This window comes from Haemorhous mexicanus, chromosome 8 (assembly GCF_027477595.1).
Source record: "Haemorhous mexicanus isolate bHaeMex1 chromosome 8, bHaeMex1.pri, whole genome shotgun sequence".
NCBI lineage: Eukaryota > Metazoa > Chordata > Aves > Passeriformes > Fringillidae > Haemorhous > Haemorhous mexicanus.
In genome coordinates this window covers 202,287-218,441 of record NC_082348.1, presented here as the reverse complement: position 1 = coordinate 218,441, position 16,155 = coordinate 202,287, and the positions used below count along the sequence as shown (strand labels likewise).

The 16,155-nt window shown below is 40.4% G+C and overlaps 1 protein-coding gene across 17 annotated transcripts in view; it reads left to right on the top strand.

Annotated features, from left to right (window-relative positions):
* The window catches only part of TANC1 (tetratricopeptide repeat, ankyrin repeat and coiled-coil containing 1), a 62,316-nt gene that overhangs the window by 31,984 nt on the left and 14,177 nt on the right, over positions 1-16,155 (top strand). For all 17 annotated transcript variants that reach the window (XM_059852401.1, XM_059852398.1, XM_059852392.1 and 14 more), the window contains 10 exons: positions 276-377; positions 3,152-3,273; positions 4,223-4,412; positions 7,707-7,964; positions 8,545-8,664; positions 9,688-9,969; positions 10,845-10,999; positions 12,243-12,474; positions 13,507-13,673; positions 14,912-15,519. In XM_059852401.1, coding sequence (XP_059708384.1) covers positions 276-377; positions 3,152-3,273; positions 4,223-4,412; positions 7,707-7,964; positions 8,545-8,664; positions 9,688-9,969; positions 10,845-10,999; positions 12,243-12,474; positions 13,507-13,673; positions 14,912-15,519 — 2,236 coding nt within the window. The remainder of the gene's footprint in view (positions 1-275; positions 378-3,151; positions 3,274-4,222; positions 4,413-7,706; positions 7,965-8,544; positions 8,665-9,687; positions 9,970-10,844; positions 11,000-12,242; positions 12,475-13,506; positions 13,674-14,911; positions 15,520-16,155) is intronic.

Genomic DNA, 16,155 nt, shown 5'->3' with positions numbered 1-16,155 from the left:
AGGAAGACCACCTCCTAGGGTTACATGCAGTATGCAGCTTACACACCACATACAATGGGTTTGTTTTCTAGCAGCCTTCGTGTTCTGAGCCTTCTGGAGCATGTGTTTCTCATGAGATTGGAAGTGCAGCAGCTCGCTGATCTTTGTGATAACAGCTGTGTGTGTAAGAAGTAATTTCTCTCCTTTTTTTACATCATAGAGAATAGATACAGGACATAGGAACCTTGTGGTCCATGTGGAAACAGTTCAGTATGCTCCGTTCATTCCCACTGCAGGTCTGGTCAGGAAGCCCAAGTATGTGGAGAGCCCCAGGGTGCCAGGTGAGGCAGCCCTGGCCCTGCAGAGGAGGCCAGAGCCGGGAGAGCCCAGCGCCAGTGGTGAGCATCCGCCCGGCGAGCGCCTGTCTGTCCACTTGCTGAGTGTCTGTCTGCCCGGCTGGGCTGCCTTGTGCTGTGGGTGAGAGATTCATTCTGTGCTGGGAACAGGCTGTTGCAGGAGGAGCTGCTTGCTCCTCCTCACTTCCTAGGGCTGGTCACGGGCTGCAGGCTAAGTGATGTCCCAGTGTCATTAACTGCCACATAGAGCAAAGACCTTCTGGCATTCTTCTGAACTTTTTTTTAATTATAAATTAACTCAAATCTGTAGCTTTGCATTCCTTTCATGCTTCATTTTAGAAATTTTGTAAAAGTTTGCTGATTAAGGCCGTAACAGTTATGTTGGCAAAGCTGGGAGAAGCCACCTCCGTAGAGTTAATTGGCTATCTTGGAAAGTTTTGTGTTGGTTAAATCTGACCAGTACATGACAGAGTGTGGCCGTTACAGCAGGTGTCCTGACATGTGTCAGTATATGTCATGTATTTTTAGATTAATTTTTAAGTTTAACTAACCTCATTAAGGTCAGTGGATACTACTGATGATGTTCCAGGGGAAAATTCTTTTTTCTTCCTTTTGTTTCAAATTTAAAGGAAACTACCATTAAAAAAAAAAACAAACAGTGTTTTCTTTCCAAAATATAGGTGCTTAGTAGCAGAAATAGAACTATTTGAAATTGTTTTCACCATCTGCTTGATATAGTATAGTTAGCCTGGTTGCTCTTGTGCCTTCATCTTCACAACCATCTTCTAGTGCTGGCATTAAACTCTAGGTCCAGGTGGGAGAGCATGTAGTCTTCATCCCCTAATTTGAGGGTGACCATGTTGTGATGTTCCTGCTCTCACAGAGCTGTGCTCCCAGGTGATGAGGCTGAGGCTGCTGGAGATCAGCACCAGTTTTTTCTGTTCAAGGATCGAACAGTGGATGCTGGGTTGAACACCTTGGGCTCTTAGTTTTGGTCTTTGTTACTGACTGAATTTGGTAGTATGCCTAACATTTACTCAGACTTGTCAGATGTTATAATTTTTCTAGTAATGATAGTAATAATTTCTGTAGTTTTGAGGGAAGAATGAAGATGCTGATTTCACTAAATGTGGTTTCCAGGATTGTGACTTAAAGATTACTTTTGATCTTTAAAATTGCTTTTTTAAAGAGAAAATATATTTTCCAGGCTAATATTTGAAGGCCTGTCAATTTGTGAAACTTCTGATATTAAAAAAAACCTTTTGCTATCTACTTTCCTCGATTTACTTCTTTTGGGATTAAGTGAGAATCAATTTTGCAGAGTAAAACCTAAAGCTGTCCACAAAATTAAGAAATGCGTGCATTCAAGTAGGCATTGAGCTGTAGTGAAATAAAGACGCAGGGTTGACTGGTACTGCGCAGGTTGGCAAACTTCGGGGTTTATGTCACTCATAAAATTGGGCTGCTGTTGAAGTAGTGCTTATGGTCAGCTGTTCAGTTACAGTTGTTATTTTGTGTTTTTCTTCCAGACTGCAGCTTGGGGAAAAACGTGCTGTTTGCAGTTACCACTGAGTGTCAGCTCTGTCTTACATGGTTAGAGACTACATGCTCCTCACGGAGATTAAGCATTGTCCTGAAGCTGCTCTGGCTCAGTGACACTGTGCAGGGAAGGCCAGGGTACAGTTCAGCTGGGTTGCTTTGTGGGTTGCCCCCTCACCCTGGCTCCTCTTGGTGGTGGGGCAGAAGGTGCTGCGGCTGAGGGCCTTTTATCTCCTCTCCTAAAATTCATCCCTAAGTCTGGGCACCTACTTCTCTCACCTGCTGAGGCACTCTGTAGCAATTGGGAATTGTTTGTTGCACAACGTCTCCAGAAGGTAAAGTGCTAGAGCAGTTTGGGTGTCTTTGCTGGCTCCCAGCAGCGGGGTGGCACCAGCAGCCCCGGTGTGCTGGCTAGGAACTGGCCCTGCAGCTACTCCTCAGTGTCCCCCTTGGCAGTTCTGAGGATAAGAGCTCCTACTGGGAGCTTCTTCTCCAAGTGGTAGGGTGATGCTCCTTATTTAATTAGCTGTTTATACCTGAGGATGGGACAGGCCTATGTATATATATTTTTTTAATAATGGAGGAGAGAAATAAATGCCTTGTAAATGTTCCTGTCAGAGCAGGTGGTCATAGGTTGGTGGGTGATGCCAGATTGCTGGCATCAAAGAAGGAAAAGGGCTGGAAATGCTTGTTTGTGAGATGCAATCAGCAAGAGTGTGTGCCAGGGCAGAGCTGTGCTTGGCTGCTTTTGTTGCAGGTTGCCTCATTTTGAGTTTTGTCTTGTTATATCTGTTGAATGCTAGAAGACATTTCAAAGCACTGTACTGATAAAATTAAATATCTTTGTGACAGAAGAGCTGGGACTTTTAGAGCTGGTGTCACATCTTTTGCATAGCAAGCAAAACAAAAATGTATGGTACTAGTTCTGGTTACAGACATCTATGTTATTAACCTCTACTCTTCGCATTTTTATATGACAGAAATAGAATTTCAGTTTGCCACAGAGCTTTGATAGCAGTGAGCTTAATGCTGCTTTTAGGAGTATCGTTGTGTTATGTTGCTCATCAGTGCAGTGATGAACTGATTGCACTTAAACATTTCTGATTTGCCTGGCAGGTAGGGTTTTCCTCCCATAGATTTGTGCAGTTATGCGGAGGATCCAAGATCCACCAGCAATTAAAAGTCTGATGGACAATTTGGTTGTACTTGTTCCACCTCTTTTAGTAGTTCCCAAATAAAAGACTCTAACCTTCAACTTTTTTCCTCCCAATCCAAAGCAAAGCCTGACAAAGACTCAAGCTGTTCTCCTGCAGCGCAAGAATTGATGACAAGATTGGGGTTTTTACTGGGAGAAGGGATCCCAACTTCTGCTCACATGGAAGAGAAAAGCGAAGTTATGGTAGGATAATGGAATATAATCTTTTAATGTTCATTCTGTTTCAGAGAGGACTGATCTTGTCTATCTGCTAGTTGCAGTTACTTGATTTCCAAATACCATCCATTTAAATAGAAAGATAGTAATAGAATTGGACTTCAGTTATAACATGTTTGTTTTCAAAAATTCAAGATCAATTCACAATTTCAAAACACAAACTGAAGAGATTTCTCATCAATTCTGGAGGTTAAATCTAGTCTACTATGAATGTGAATAGCTTCTAGAATTCTCTCTGCTTTTAGTATTTAGGAGGAAATTTTTGCCTTCTCTTTTCAGTGATTTCTAAGAATGGAGAAGGCCAACATTTTGTTAAAATGGGAGCATGCTTGGGGAGAGGGGTGTGTTTTATTTCTTCCTGAGAAGTTCAATTAATCAGACAGTCCTTCTCTGTCATTTGAGGTAGAGGGATTGGAGTGAAGCAGGCAGCTACTATCCACATGAAACTCATCTGCTAACTAAAACTTCACAGTGACTACCAACCTCTGCTCCTCCCCCTTGCTCTCTCCACTTTTAGTGCCAGCCCTCCTAAATCCTTGTGCATCAGTTTGGGTTTTCACACTGATAGTGAAAAATTAATAAGACTGCAGTTCTTGGTTTTTTCAATTCAAAGAATAAATACAAGAGGTGGAGGGGAGGGGTATCCATTAAAGTGTTAAATAGAGAAGAGATCTGCCTCACTACAGCTTTTTTACTGAACTATGAAAATCCCTTTTTAATTCAGTAGTCACTTTTTAAGAGTAATATGAAAGATTAAGATTCCCAATCTAGACAAAGCTTTCACTTCTTGAAGTTTTTACTTGAAAAATGGGCTCTTTGCTTTGCTCTTATTCTACCTCAGCTCGAGGTCTCTAGTTTTCAGCCCGGCAGGGTCCTGCCTGCTGTGCAGTGAGCCTTTCTTGCTCTTCCCTGGCAGTGTGCGGTCGCCAGCCAAGGAGTGAGTCCCTGTTCCACCCTCACCAGCAGCACGACGTCGCCCAGCACGGACAGCCCCTGCTCCACCCTCAACAGCTGTGCTGGCAAAGCAGCAGCCAACAAGGGCAGTCCCTGCGGCACCATCAGCACCCCCAGCTCCACCCTGGAGAGCAAGGACAGTGGCATTATAGGTGGGCATTTGCATTGGCACGTAGTAGAAATTAGTTTCCTCTTAACTGCACAAGTCTCAGCAGCTGCTTTATGTCACTGTGTTCAGTTTTACACTGTCTGTGGGTCCCATTTTGAAAGATTGAAATCCTGTTCTTGGCTACAACAGCTGCTGTTATGTGTGCATTTCTCTTCTTTTGTTTTCCTGATGCAGTTCTAATTTCTCCACTTTTTCCTTGGAAATAATTAATTTCCTCTGTTTTTCCTCAATTTCTTCTTTTCTTATGCCTTTTTCTTTTCCATTCCAGAGGTCTTAACAGTGCTTTTCATAATGGTGAAGCACAGCAGGGCATGAAGTTGATTTAATTTCCAGCTGAAGAAACAGTAATTGATGTGATTTCTTATGAGAATAGCCTAAATTAAACTGTTTTTAAAAAGTGCAGACTTTTGAGTAATTGGCATGAAAATGAAGCTAATATGGGACATTGTGGAAGAGATGAAATGGTGTGATCCTCTGTTGAAAGATGGCTGAATTGAGGGTGTATGTGCATCTTGTGTGGGGAGTCCATGACCATTGGAGGCAGCCACCCTCACAGCCCAACTGTTACCAGCTCCTTGTACCAACCACCTGAGTGAAAATCATTTTTACTGATCAGTTACCCTAAGAGACGTTGTTTGTCATGGGTCAAAAGATTCCTGTATAAAATTTAAGTGTTTCAGTTGAAGAAAATTATACTCATTGCATGTCAGATTGATACTTGATCAACTTTGTATAAGATCTAGTTTTGATATAGTGTGATCTTGATGTCAAGAAAAGGATATATCAGAATTGTTGCTTTTGGAAAAAGAGCACAATTGTAGATACTGATATGAACATACTAGCCTGACAAGCTTGAAATAGTCCAAGAGTATGTCCATGCTCTAAATAAGGTCAGAATGGCCTCATGTTTGTTTAAAATAGTGTGCTGGCCTGACAACATCATTACTACATAACCTTGTAAGTACCAGTGTTTTAAAGAAAAAACTTTAGAGCAGTGATAAAAGTTACTTATTTAACTACTGGAAAGGAAGGATGAGTGTATGAGTGCAAGAGCAGGGGGAACGTCCTGGTGGCTCCTTCAGTCAAGTACGTGTGGTTCATGGCTGCAGGACCACGTGGAAATCATCTGCTGCTCCTCTGCAGAGCTGCTGTATGTGTCTCAAATTCCAGAGGAATTGGAACACCCCCTGTCTCTTGGCTACCCATGGCAGCACCCCTTACATCTATAAAGGCACAAAACCAAGAAGGGAAAGAAAAGGCACCTTTCTGCTAAGTGACCTGTGCTTTTGGCTTTTATATACAAGTATGTCTGTGCATTCAAATTTGTTATTAGTCCACGTGCATTTTAAATTATGTTTAGCAAGTGTATGTTTTCTAATGTCTTTGACAGAGTTCATCCAGCCATGAAAATATCTTGCTCCTTCGTGCTACTTATGTGGGCCTCCTTTGTATTTCTACTCCTGCAATGTTTTCCGGACCAGCAGACTGATGGGAAATTGGTCTTTTCTCCCTTTTCCTCTTTTTTGCTTACAGTTCAAGTTTCCTTTACTTTTCCAGTGTTTTACTGCTGTAGCTGAATTCTTCTTTGCTTCTGTTGAAGTCGATGTCATAGCAGTAAAGGCAAGTTTTAAACTTCCGCAAGGAGCAGAGCAGGAGAAAAGATTGGGCTGCTGGCCAAAATAAAAGCTTTGCTGGATCCTTGCTGCTGTGTTAGGATGGAAATCTTGAGCAGCCAGGTTTCCTGGAGCTGCACTTCACTCCAAGAGGAATCAAGGTTTTAAAGATTTTATACTTCAGGAGAAGCCAGATTTTTTTGACACAACAATAAAAATAAAATAAATTTGTCATGTGGAAGTGCAATCTAAGTGTGTGCAAAGATTAATGGGGTGCCTGGAAAGTTGGGTTTTTTCTTCTACTGCCTCTAAATGGTATGTTATATTGTTGGTATTTCTTAGAATACGAGCTGTTGACTTGAAGCATCCAATCTTCTATTTCTTATGAATGTGAGCCTAAGCTGGAGGAGCACAGAGTTGTACAAGTACCTCACCATCCTGCATGGCTGAAGCTTCAGTGCAGCTGGTGTGGAAGAACAGTTGGTCCTTCCTTGGCTGGACCAGGCTCAGCATTGCAGGAGCCACCCCTGTGGTTGCATTTTGTTAGCAGTCCAGTATGCCAGAATGTTTTCATTTAGAATGGGCTGATTGAGTGTAGAATAGCCACAAATATGGCTTTAACTTTTAAATTGGTGGCCTGGGAAGGACCCAGAGTTCACACAGATATTATAGTTTGAACTGGTGTTGATTTTTTAATTTTTTTTTTTTTTTCTGATCCTGATGCCCTTTCATCCTATTTTCCTCTGTTGCATTAAAGTGTTCAAAATGCATTGAGTGTTGGCTTAATCATCAATAGATATTTGTTGTTCAGTTATTTTGTGAGAGTTTAATGTAAGTAGTTGAAAAAAATTTAAATTAAACAGAGGTGTTTCAGTATTAGTCATACAAAAAAGTGTATGTCTGCAGTGTTCCTAATTAGGCAAGGAGGTTAGCATAGTTTTATCAAACATTGCTCAAGTAGGTCTTCAGGAATATAAAGTCTTCACATTATTGCAGGAGGCCTTGATTAAATACAATCTCAAACAAGTACAGACACCCTGATAACCCTCAGCTACCAAACTGGAACATTTGGATCCCACTGGATAATGCAGTTGGTGTTGTCTCTCATCCAGGGAGTCACTGCAGCAGCAGAAACTACTGCTCTGTACCACAGCATCCAAGAACACCTCAGTGGTCTTAGCTGCCTTTTAGCTGAGAGCATCTCTAGGTCTGTGTTTCTTATTGCCTAACATATGAAATTTTAATGGCAGAAAACACTCCCTTTCCCCCCAGCCTTTATTTGAGCCTCTGATTTATACTGCAGCACTCCTTAAAATCATAAATCAATATGTTTAATAGAATCTGAAATTTTATTAATATTCTTTACTGTTCTGATTCATCATGCATTTACTTCTGTTTGCTCTTTCTGACAGTGAAATAGAATAGGTGCTTAAGAAAGGAACAGTAAATAGCTTACTTGCTTGAAGATTTCTATCAAGATTGGTTTGCTAGGTATATGAGTATAGGCTGATTGTCATTCTGATGTGATTATGTATTTTAGGTGAGACGGACCTCTGAACAACATTGAATTTTTGTCATTTTGTCATTCACAATACCATTTGAGAATGAAAATTCTTACGTGGGTGCGAAATTCCTCTGACTTGGGTTTTTTCCCTCTTTTTCAGCCACTATAACAAGTTCATCAGAAAATGATGATCGTAGTGGATCCAGCTTAGAATGGAGTAAAGATGGGAGTCTCAGAGCTGGAAAACACCAAGGCATCAGCCGTGATCGAAGAACAGATAATTGTTCACCAGTTGCAGAAGAGGAAGCCATTGGCTCTTCTGAGAATTTGCCAAAAGAAGTACCAATGGGAGAGGGTCCCCTTCCTTACACTCAGAGTTCTGCCTCTTTAATAATGCCTCGTCCAAACTCCGTTGCAGGTAAAGTCCTAAGGTCAAAACCCAAGGGTGTTCTTAATGATAGGACATTTCTTTTGAGTCTTTCTATTGTTAGCGTGAAAGTATCTCTATAGGACAAAAAGAAAAAGGCCTATGTTCTGAACTGAATAGATAAGCATTACCTCATTTGTTTAAAACTGTGGTCCAGAAGGCTCTTACCATGCTTTTTGGTAGGTATTGATTAGGTTAGGACTTTTGAAACACTTCAGAAGTCCATCAGTTATTCCAGGACACTGCCTGGTGATGGGTGGTGTATTAGCAGGTTATACCTGAACCTGCTCTAACACTTCTGACCTCGCTGATGTGGTTGTTCCTACAGTAAAAAAGAAAACTCCCGCAATGGGAGAGCTGAGGGCCATTTAAACAGGGGAAAACCCAACTAAATCTTTAGTCAACTCGATTGAAACGCATTTTGTAAATGTTGCAATGTGAATTACTTTGTTGCCATTGTCTAGAAAAACTTCACTGTAAGTAACATGCAGATGAAGGACTGTAATAAATAATAACATTCCTTGTAACTTGTGTTGAAAGAATAATAAGCTTCAGTTCTTTAATGCTCTAGCAACAAGTTCAACCAAATTGGAAGATTTGAGTTATTTGGATGGACAAAGAAATACTCCTTTACGAACTTCAATTCGCTTACCTTGGCACAACACCGCTGGCGGAAGAGTGCAGCAGGAAGGTAAAGGCAGAGATATTTACACCTGTGTCTGTCTGGCACAGTCACACATTCCTTCAGCAGTTTGGAGCATGGGTGGGCTGCGAGCTTGGTGAGCAGCCCTGTCCTACAGTGTTACTGTGGAGTGCTCCTGACGAGTCACTCTGCGTGTCTGCCAACAAGATGCTTGCTTGCACTCTTTCCTGCACTATGCTGTGATTCAGAGATGGAATGTGTGTGCATCTGTTGCAACCAATAACAATTAAAGGCAGAAAAATTTAACTGAACTCCTAGTAAAACTGATCTTGAGGATTGTATGTAGATACTATGCGGCCCTCTTCCATTTATGGCTTTTCACAGACATAGATTAACCCTGAAACAGAAGTTGTGTAATATTACGTTTGGCTAATGGATCCTTAGAGCATATTATTGGTGAATATTATTATTCCTGTAAATTTAATGTATTTTATGCAATCAAACCCAAATTCTTTCCTAAGTCATCAAGTGTTTCCCAAATGTATATATAAAAGTAATCAAAGGTGTAACTACTGATCCTGTGACTTGAAAAGTATAGAAGAACAAGGTAGTAATTTTTTTTATTACTTTAAGGGGTTTTTTTAAACAGAAAAATTATGTTATTCTACATACCTTTTTCTGTTTCTCTGTAAATGTCTTTACAGATTTGAAGACCTAATACTGTGATGCTCAGCACATAGTTCACTCTAAACTGAAAAATTGTGCTTCCCCATTTGTAGAATTATTAAGAAAACTTTTTGGATTCTACAACTTAGTAACTTGAGTTCAGTTTTAAAAAAATAGATTGTACTTGTAGCTTCTTTCCTCTACAATTTAATTAAGTCAAAAATTATAGAGATGACCTGAACTGAGACAATTAGATTTTATTGCTTTCCTGGTGAAAGCACTAGAATATCTGATTATGACTGATAGTAACAAAGCTTCTAAATGATGTTACCTTCTGAAACCATGCTGTTTGATTGCATGGCAAGTTTCTTCTGGTAAACTTTCCTCCCTGACACATCTTTTCAGCTCGTTTCATCCCCTACAAGCCTCAGGACATTTTGCTGAAGCCGCTGTTGTTTGAGGTGCCAAGCATAACCACAGACTCAGTGTTTGTTGGAAGAGAATGGCTGTTTCACACCATTGAAGAAAAACTGCAGAATCCTGACCCAGCAGAGAGCAGGGGAGCAGTCATTACTGGAAATGTGGGATTTGGGAAGACTGCAGTCATTTCACGGCTGGTGGCACTCAGCTGCCATGGAAGTCGCATGAGACAAATAGCCTCCAACAGCCCAAGTTCATCTCCTAAAAGTATGGTTTTTTTCTGGGTAATGGTCTGGGTTAATGTGCTGACATCAGAATTCACGTGTTTGCTTCTTTGGCTTAAGGTAGTCAGGCCTCATCAAGTCTTTAGCAAACATGTTTTTCTTCCAATGAGCAAAGGAAGGAGTTAAACTTTTGTGTTCTGACAAATACCTTAAAAGTGACGTAATGTGGGCTCAGCCCATCAGAGAGGTGCTATAACACAGGCAGTGTGCAGGATCTCTTCTTCTTGTCTGGCAGTGTGTACCCCAAACTCTGAGGATGTGACTGCAGCAGGCTTTGTCTCTTATGAGTTTGGAAAGGGAGCAGTGAGTGTTTTTCCCACTGTGTACCCACTGTGTATGCTTTCTATAGAATTTTTGTAGAGGTGAGAATAAAGCTTTGGAGAAACCCCTTCTATCTTCTACTGGGATCCATAGCATCCTGTCACCAGACCAGTCCAGTGCCTACATTAACTGGAAGGATAGTGAGACTGTCATTACTGCTATTTCCCTGCCTGCCACTTCAAATGTTAATATTACTAATAATAACAATGATAAATTTCCCAAGAGTTCAGTCATATAGTAACTGCTATTTTAAATGAGGCATTGTGTGTGTTATTTTCTGAAGGAAACTCTTCACATCAGCATGGTTTTTCTTTCAGTAATTCTGTAGTTTTGATCTAAAAGTCAGTCGAGTTGTTTTAAAATAGTAAAGTTGGAAATGCATGCCTGTATTTATCAGACTAGTTGCAGGCTTCTTTTGTAATGGTATAGCTCAGTTTCAGTTTTTACTCTAGCGGTAAGATAATCTGTGGTGTTTTCCTAGAAAGCAATCTCCTGCCAGCAAATTTAGTTTCTCTTGTATTTGTTGCCTTTTACAAGCAGGTGGTGACTCCTGTCAGGAGATTCCCTTAAGCCAGTTAGCCCCGTGTCCCCCTCCATCAGGTGACACCAATACAATGAAGACTCTGACCTGTCCTGGTACTCCTGAATACAAAACTCAGACAGGGGATTCTGTGAGACGCCTCGCTTCAAAGGTGCGTTTTCACTTCCTAAGAGATGTTCAGTGTGCTAGAACCCTCTAACCTGGGGGTCAGTTTGCTTTGTAGAGCCCCCAGGAGGCTGCGGGCAGTGCTGGGTGAGGGGCAGCCCCATGGCACCTCTGCATGATGGCTCTGTTTGGCTGGGGAAATCAGCTGCCTGCCTCTTGTACTTGTCAGGTGATCACCTGAATCCTATGTGGTCTTAGAAAGAGTTACCTTTACAATTTCTCATCAGTTTTGTGTGGATGTGGGAGGTTGGGATCCTTTCCTTGCCAAAGGAGCTGTCTGTTTTCTGCAGGGAGCTGCTCAGTCTACCTTCCAAAAGCAGAATTTGGGGCGGGGGGAGGCAGGGAAGATAAAATGTTTGGTTCTTGTATAACCCATCTATATGCTATGATACAGGTTGAATGTGAATGTAATTTTATTTTCCATCCTCTGAAAGCCTGAAGTCATTTTTGTATTAGATTAATATGTTAGGTGTTTTATTTTTTGCGTAAGTAGTAAAATTAATGAGTGTCTGATTTGCATATTTTATATGAATAATTGTAGGGAAAACATGAGATCTTTAACATTTGCAGTCTTTAAAGTGATACATACTCCTTTGAAGCAGTGTTATGAAAACTACTGAAGTGCAGGCTTTTTATTCACTGTGAGCACCATGTTTTCCTTGCGGCTTGTTTTGGGGATTTTTTACCCCAAAGAAATATGGGTTACAGCCTGGTTTATTTTTAAGTAATACGCAGCTTTGAAATATTCAGAATAAAGCCAGTTGTCATATTTCTCCATTTGCTTATGTAAGCATGTCTTTAATAGCTGTCTGTAATTTACTTTTGCCTGATGGTCAAATTAGTCCTTAGGTCGTTACAGTGTGTGACATGGTGGCATTAAATGACATCTACTAGGTTACCTAGTCAGACCCTCAGTTTACTTTTGTGCTCAGGTAATCAGCTGCTTACCCACTGTATCCAAATGCCATGAACTCAAATTATGTTTTCCTACCAGAATCTGACATTTTGATTTCTTTTCTTCTCTGCATGCCCTGCAAGGTCAAAAACCGATTTCATTGCCTTCCTCCCTGTGTTTGACCCAGACTGTCAGAGACTGTTGCAGCGTGGGATCTTAATGCTGAAAAGGATTTTGTAGTTGAGAGAGAAATTTAAGAACACCTTGTCATACCTGCACTAGTAACCAGCCAAAATTCTGACAGAGTAATGCTTTTTCCTTTGTAATTCTGCAGGTCGTTGCTTATCATTACTGCCAGGCTGATAACACATACACGTGCCTTGTCCCCGAGTTCGTGCACAGCGTGGCAGCTTTGCTTTGCCGCTCACACCAGTTAACAGCATACAGAGATCTCCTCATCAGGGAGCCTCACCTGCAGAGCATGCTGAGCCTGAGGTCTTGTGTCCAGGATCCAGCCGCAGCTTTTAAAAGGGGAGTGTTGGAACCACTTTCAAACCTCAGGAGAGGTATGTTAAGCAGGAAGTGACTTGGAAATGGAATCTAAACTGCATAAGTGTTAGAAAAACTGGAAATGGAATCTAAACTGCATAAGTATTAGAGAAAAGTATTAAAAATAACTCAGAACATTTGTGGACAAAGGAATTCCTTAATTGTGCTAGTTGTTTGTAACAATAATAGATGAGTTTTAAACAGATGATTCATGTTTAAATTAAAATTCTGTGAAACTTATTAAAGGTCATAGAAACTTTACATTTACTTTTTTTTGCTAGAAAACGGGAAGATAGCTATTAGCTTGAAGTTAAAGCTGGCAAATTCACATTAAAGGATTTTGTTTTAAGATGCATTTCAGTTTTGTCACATACTTTATCATTTTCTGGGCCTAAACATCTGCAAAATGGATGTAGGTTTTGCTTGCTTTTAAAATGGATGTGGCAGTTTTCCAACAATCACAGAATCTCCTAAGCTGAAAAAGACCCACCAGGATCATCAATCCAGCTCCTGTCCCTGAACAGACACCCCAACAGTCCCACCCTGGGCATCCCTGGGAGTGGTGTCCAAATGGTCTTCCAGCAGCTTTGGGAGTGTGACCTTTCCCTGGGGAGTGCCCAGCACCCTCTGAGGGAAGAACCTTTCCTGATATCCACCCTAACCCTCCCCTGACACAGTTGCAGCCGTTCCCTCCAGTATGGTGTGTAAAAGAGAGCATGTAGCAATGTGATTGTTATAATCAATAAAGCCCTAGCAAGCTGCCCTTGAAAACAGCTGCTTCCCAGCGTTTGCCAGCTTGAGCAGATACCTGGTCTGTGGCAGAATGGGGGCTTTGCATACATATGAACAGAGTATATAATTCCTGTTAAAGCTGTTTTTAGTCTTCTAATGTTGTTTTTAGTCTCCTAAATAATGCTTAAATGCCATAAGATATACTGGTGTGCATAAAGATATTTTTTTTTCTTGACATATGAAATTGAAGGATAAAGGTGTGTCACTTTAGGGGAGAATGTGTTTTTATCCTTTCCTTTTTTATTCTCGAATTTCAGAGCAGAAGATTCCTGAGGAAGACTACATAATTTTGGTAGATGGTTTAAATGATGCTGAATTTCATAAACCTGATTATGGTGACACAATTTCTTCATTTATCACAAGTATAATCTATAAGTTTCCTCCCTGGCTGAAGCTCATTGTGACTGTAAGAACTAATTTCCAGGTAAAAACACCTTTTAACGCTTTTCTTACTCTCAAAGACCAAATGATCATAGCTGCATTATTATGAAAAATACTGGGTTTAGAGGAACTCAAAGTCTCATGGATTTTTTCCTTCCTTCCTTTGTTACCTGTTTATTTGCAGTGGACAGATACAATATTGGAGGCCTTTTCCATTGTGAATCACTTTATTGCAGCTGTCAGTAGAGTTGCTAATATAAGAAATGATGAAATTTGAGTCTGTTCCCTTGTACCTCAGGAGTGCAGTGCTAAAGTGCAGCTGTGCTTCAGTACAATCTCTGAGAGTTTTTTTTCTTCTCTGCCTTCTTACTACTAGCACTCAGGGTGTTTAACTGGCTGAAGAGTTTATTTCTCAACTAAATTTTTGGGTTTAAAAAGGGATTTCTGTAGCAGAGACTATTCCCTCTCTGGAGACTGGAGAAGTGTGTCTTTTCTTAAAACATCTCACTAGTCTGAAAGTGCAGCCTTTTGAAATCCATTTAATTACATGAAGTGGAATAGTTCCTTTCTGTGTTGAGAAGGTCAGGAGATGTTTGCTAAACCTTTCTAATATATGACTCTATGTAAAAAGTTTTTGGTTTAAGTTAGAAGTTGCAGAAATGTTTCTTTTAAATAAAGGTCTTTTGGATCTTTATTTACATAAACATTAAAGTATTCTGTGTAACAGAAGCATGAAAGTGTGTTCAGGTGAACCTTCTGAAATGTCTGTGCTGTACTTGGTTCTTTACCTTCAGGCACATGGGGCTGGGCATTTGCACAGCACCTTTCTGGTACATTGTTACTGGAAGGTGAAATGATAAGGGGAGTCTTTTCTCTCTTGTCATTTGTGATACTTCTTAAGAAAACATTCCTGCCGAATAGATCATTCATTTTGCTTCCCCTTTTCCCTGGCCTGTCTTAGGGTCCAGTTCTGGTAATTGTTTTCCATTTCCTTGTCTTTGAAGAGATAATTTCTCATCCCCTTCAGTTGTTGAGTTTGGTCAGTGAAATATTTGAGACCTTCCTATGAAAAATGATAAAATGTAAAAATACTCTTCTACCTTTTATCTGGAGGCAATATTTGCAAAACCATCTCAAGGTTACTGAATTTCTTTTTAATCTGGTACTCACTACAGAAGGAAAGTGTAGCAGAGATGCATCATTGAGTTGTCAGTGCTGGAATACTATAATGTCTTTGGTTTGCTTTTTTTTTCCTCTTTTTCCCCCCTTTCTCCCTCACAGGAAGTGATAAGTTCACTGCCATTTATCGCAATATCCCTGGATAATTTTCCAGACAACAAAGGAATTCACGATGATTTGAATGCTTATATTCAGTACAGAATTAATAACAGTCAGGAAATTATAAACAACATGTCTTTAAATGGAAAAGCTGATGCAGCTACAATTGGGAAAGTGAGTAACCACCTGATCATGAGAAGCCTGGGATCTTATCTCTATTTGAAACTCACTCTGGATCTTTTCCAAAAAGGTCATTTAGTAATCAAAAGTGCAAGCTACAAGGTTGTTCCTGTGTCTCTGTCAGAGCTGTACTTACTGCAGTGCAATATGAAGTTCATGACAAACTCTGCTTTTGAGCGAGCTCAGCCCATATTGAATGTGGCATTGGCATCCCTGCATCCCATGACAGATGACCAGATTTTCCAGGCTATTAATGCAGGACAAATAAACAGTGAACAACAGTGGGAAGACTTCAGCCAGAGGATGGAAGCCCTTTCCTGTTTTCTGATCAAAAGACGTGACAAAACACGCATGTTCTGCCATCCTTCCTTCAGGGAATGGCTTGTCTGGAGAGCAGAAGGTGAAAATACTGACTTCTTATGTGAGCCAAGGTAAATTAAAACTGCAGTAACTATGTTCAAATAACCAAAATTAGGTTTCTAATATTTGATTGCAACAGTTGGTGAGAGGAGTGATGTTAAAATACAAGCGCACCTAATGTTTCCCAAAATGAAATCTTTTATATATTTTGAGGTAATGTGACTTAGGATTCAAAGTTTGCAATGCATAATTGATTCTATGGAAATCAGAAGTCTGTAGCATCTGACTTTGCTACCTTCATGGAGAAATTAAGAGTGCTATATTGTTATTAACACAGCAAAGTTGTTTAGAATCCTGTGCAGCAGCACCTTGTCTATGTAATGTAGAATGCAGAAATAGAAGGAACAGATCATTTGTGCTTTTTTAAATGTAAAAATAATGACACATTTTGTGCTGTAACTATATCCTGCTGGCATTGTTCTAGTTTGTTCCAGCTCACTTTCTGTAACTTTAAGAGCCAGAGTTGGTTGAGTTGGAGACAGTGGCTGTTACTGTTTGTCATGTTCACACAGTCGGCTCCCCTTCTTCCCCTTTTTTTTTTTTTTTCATGTTCCTAGGGGTTTACAGCTTTTGGGTTTTACAAAAGGATAAATAATGCTGACATTTAAAATTATTACCAGCCCAAGACTTGTCTGAGTTTTCAAGTG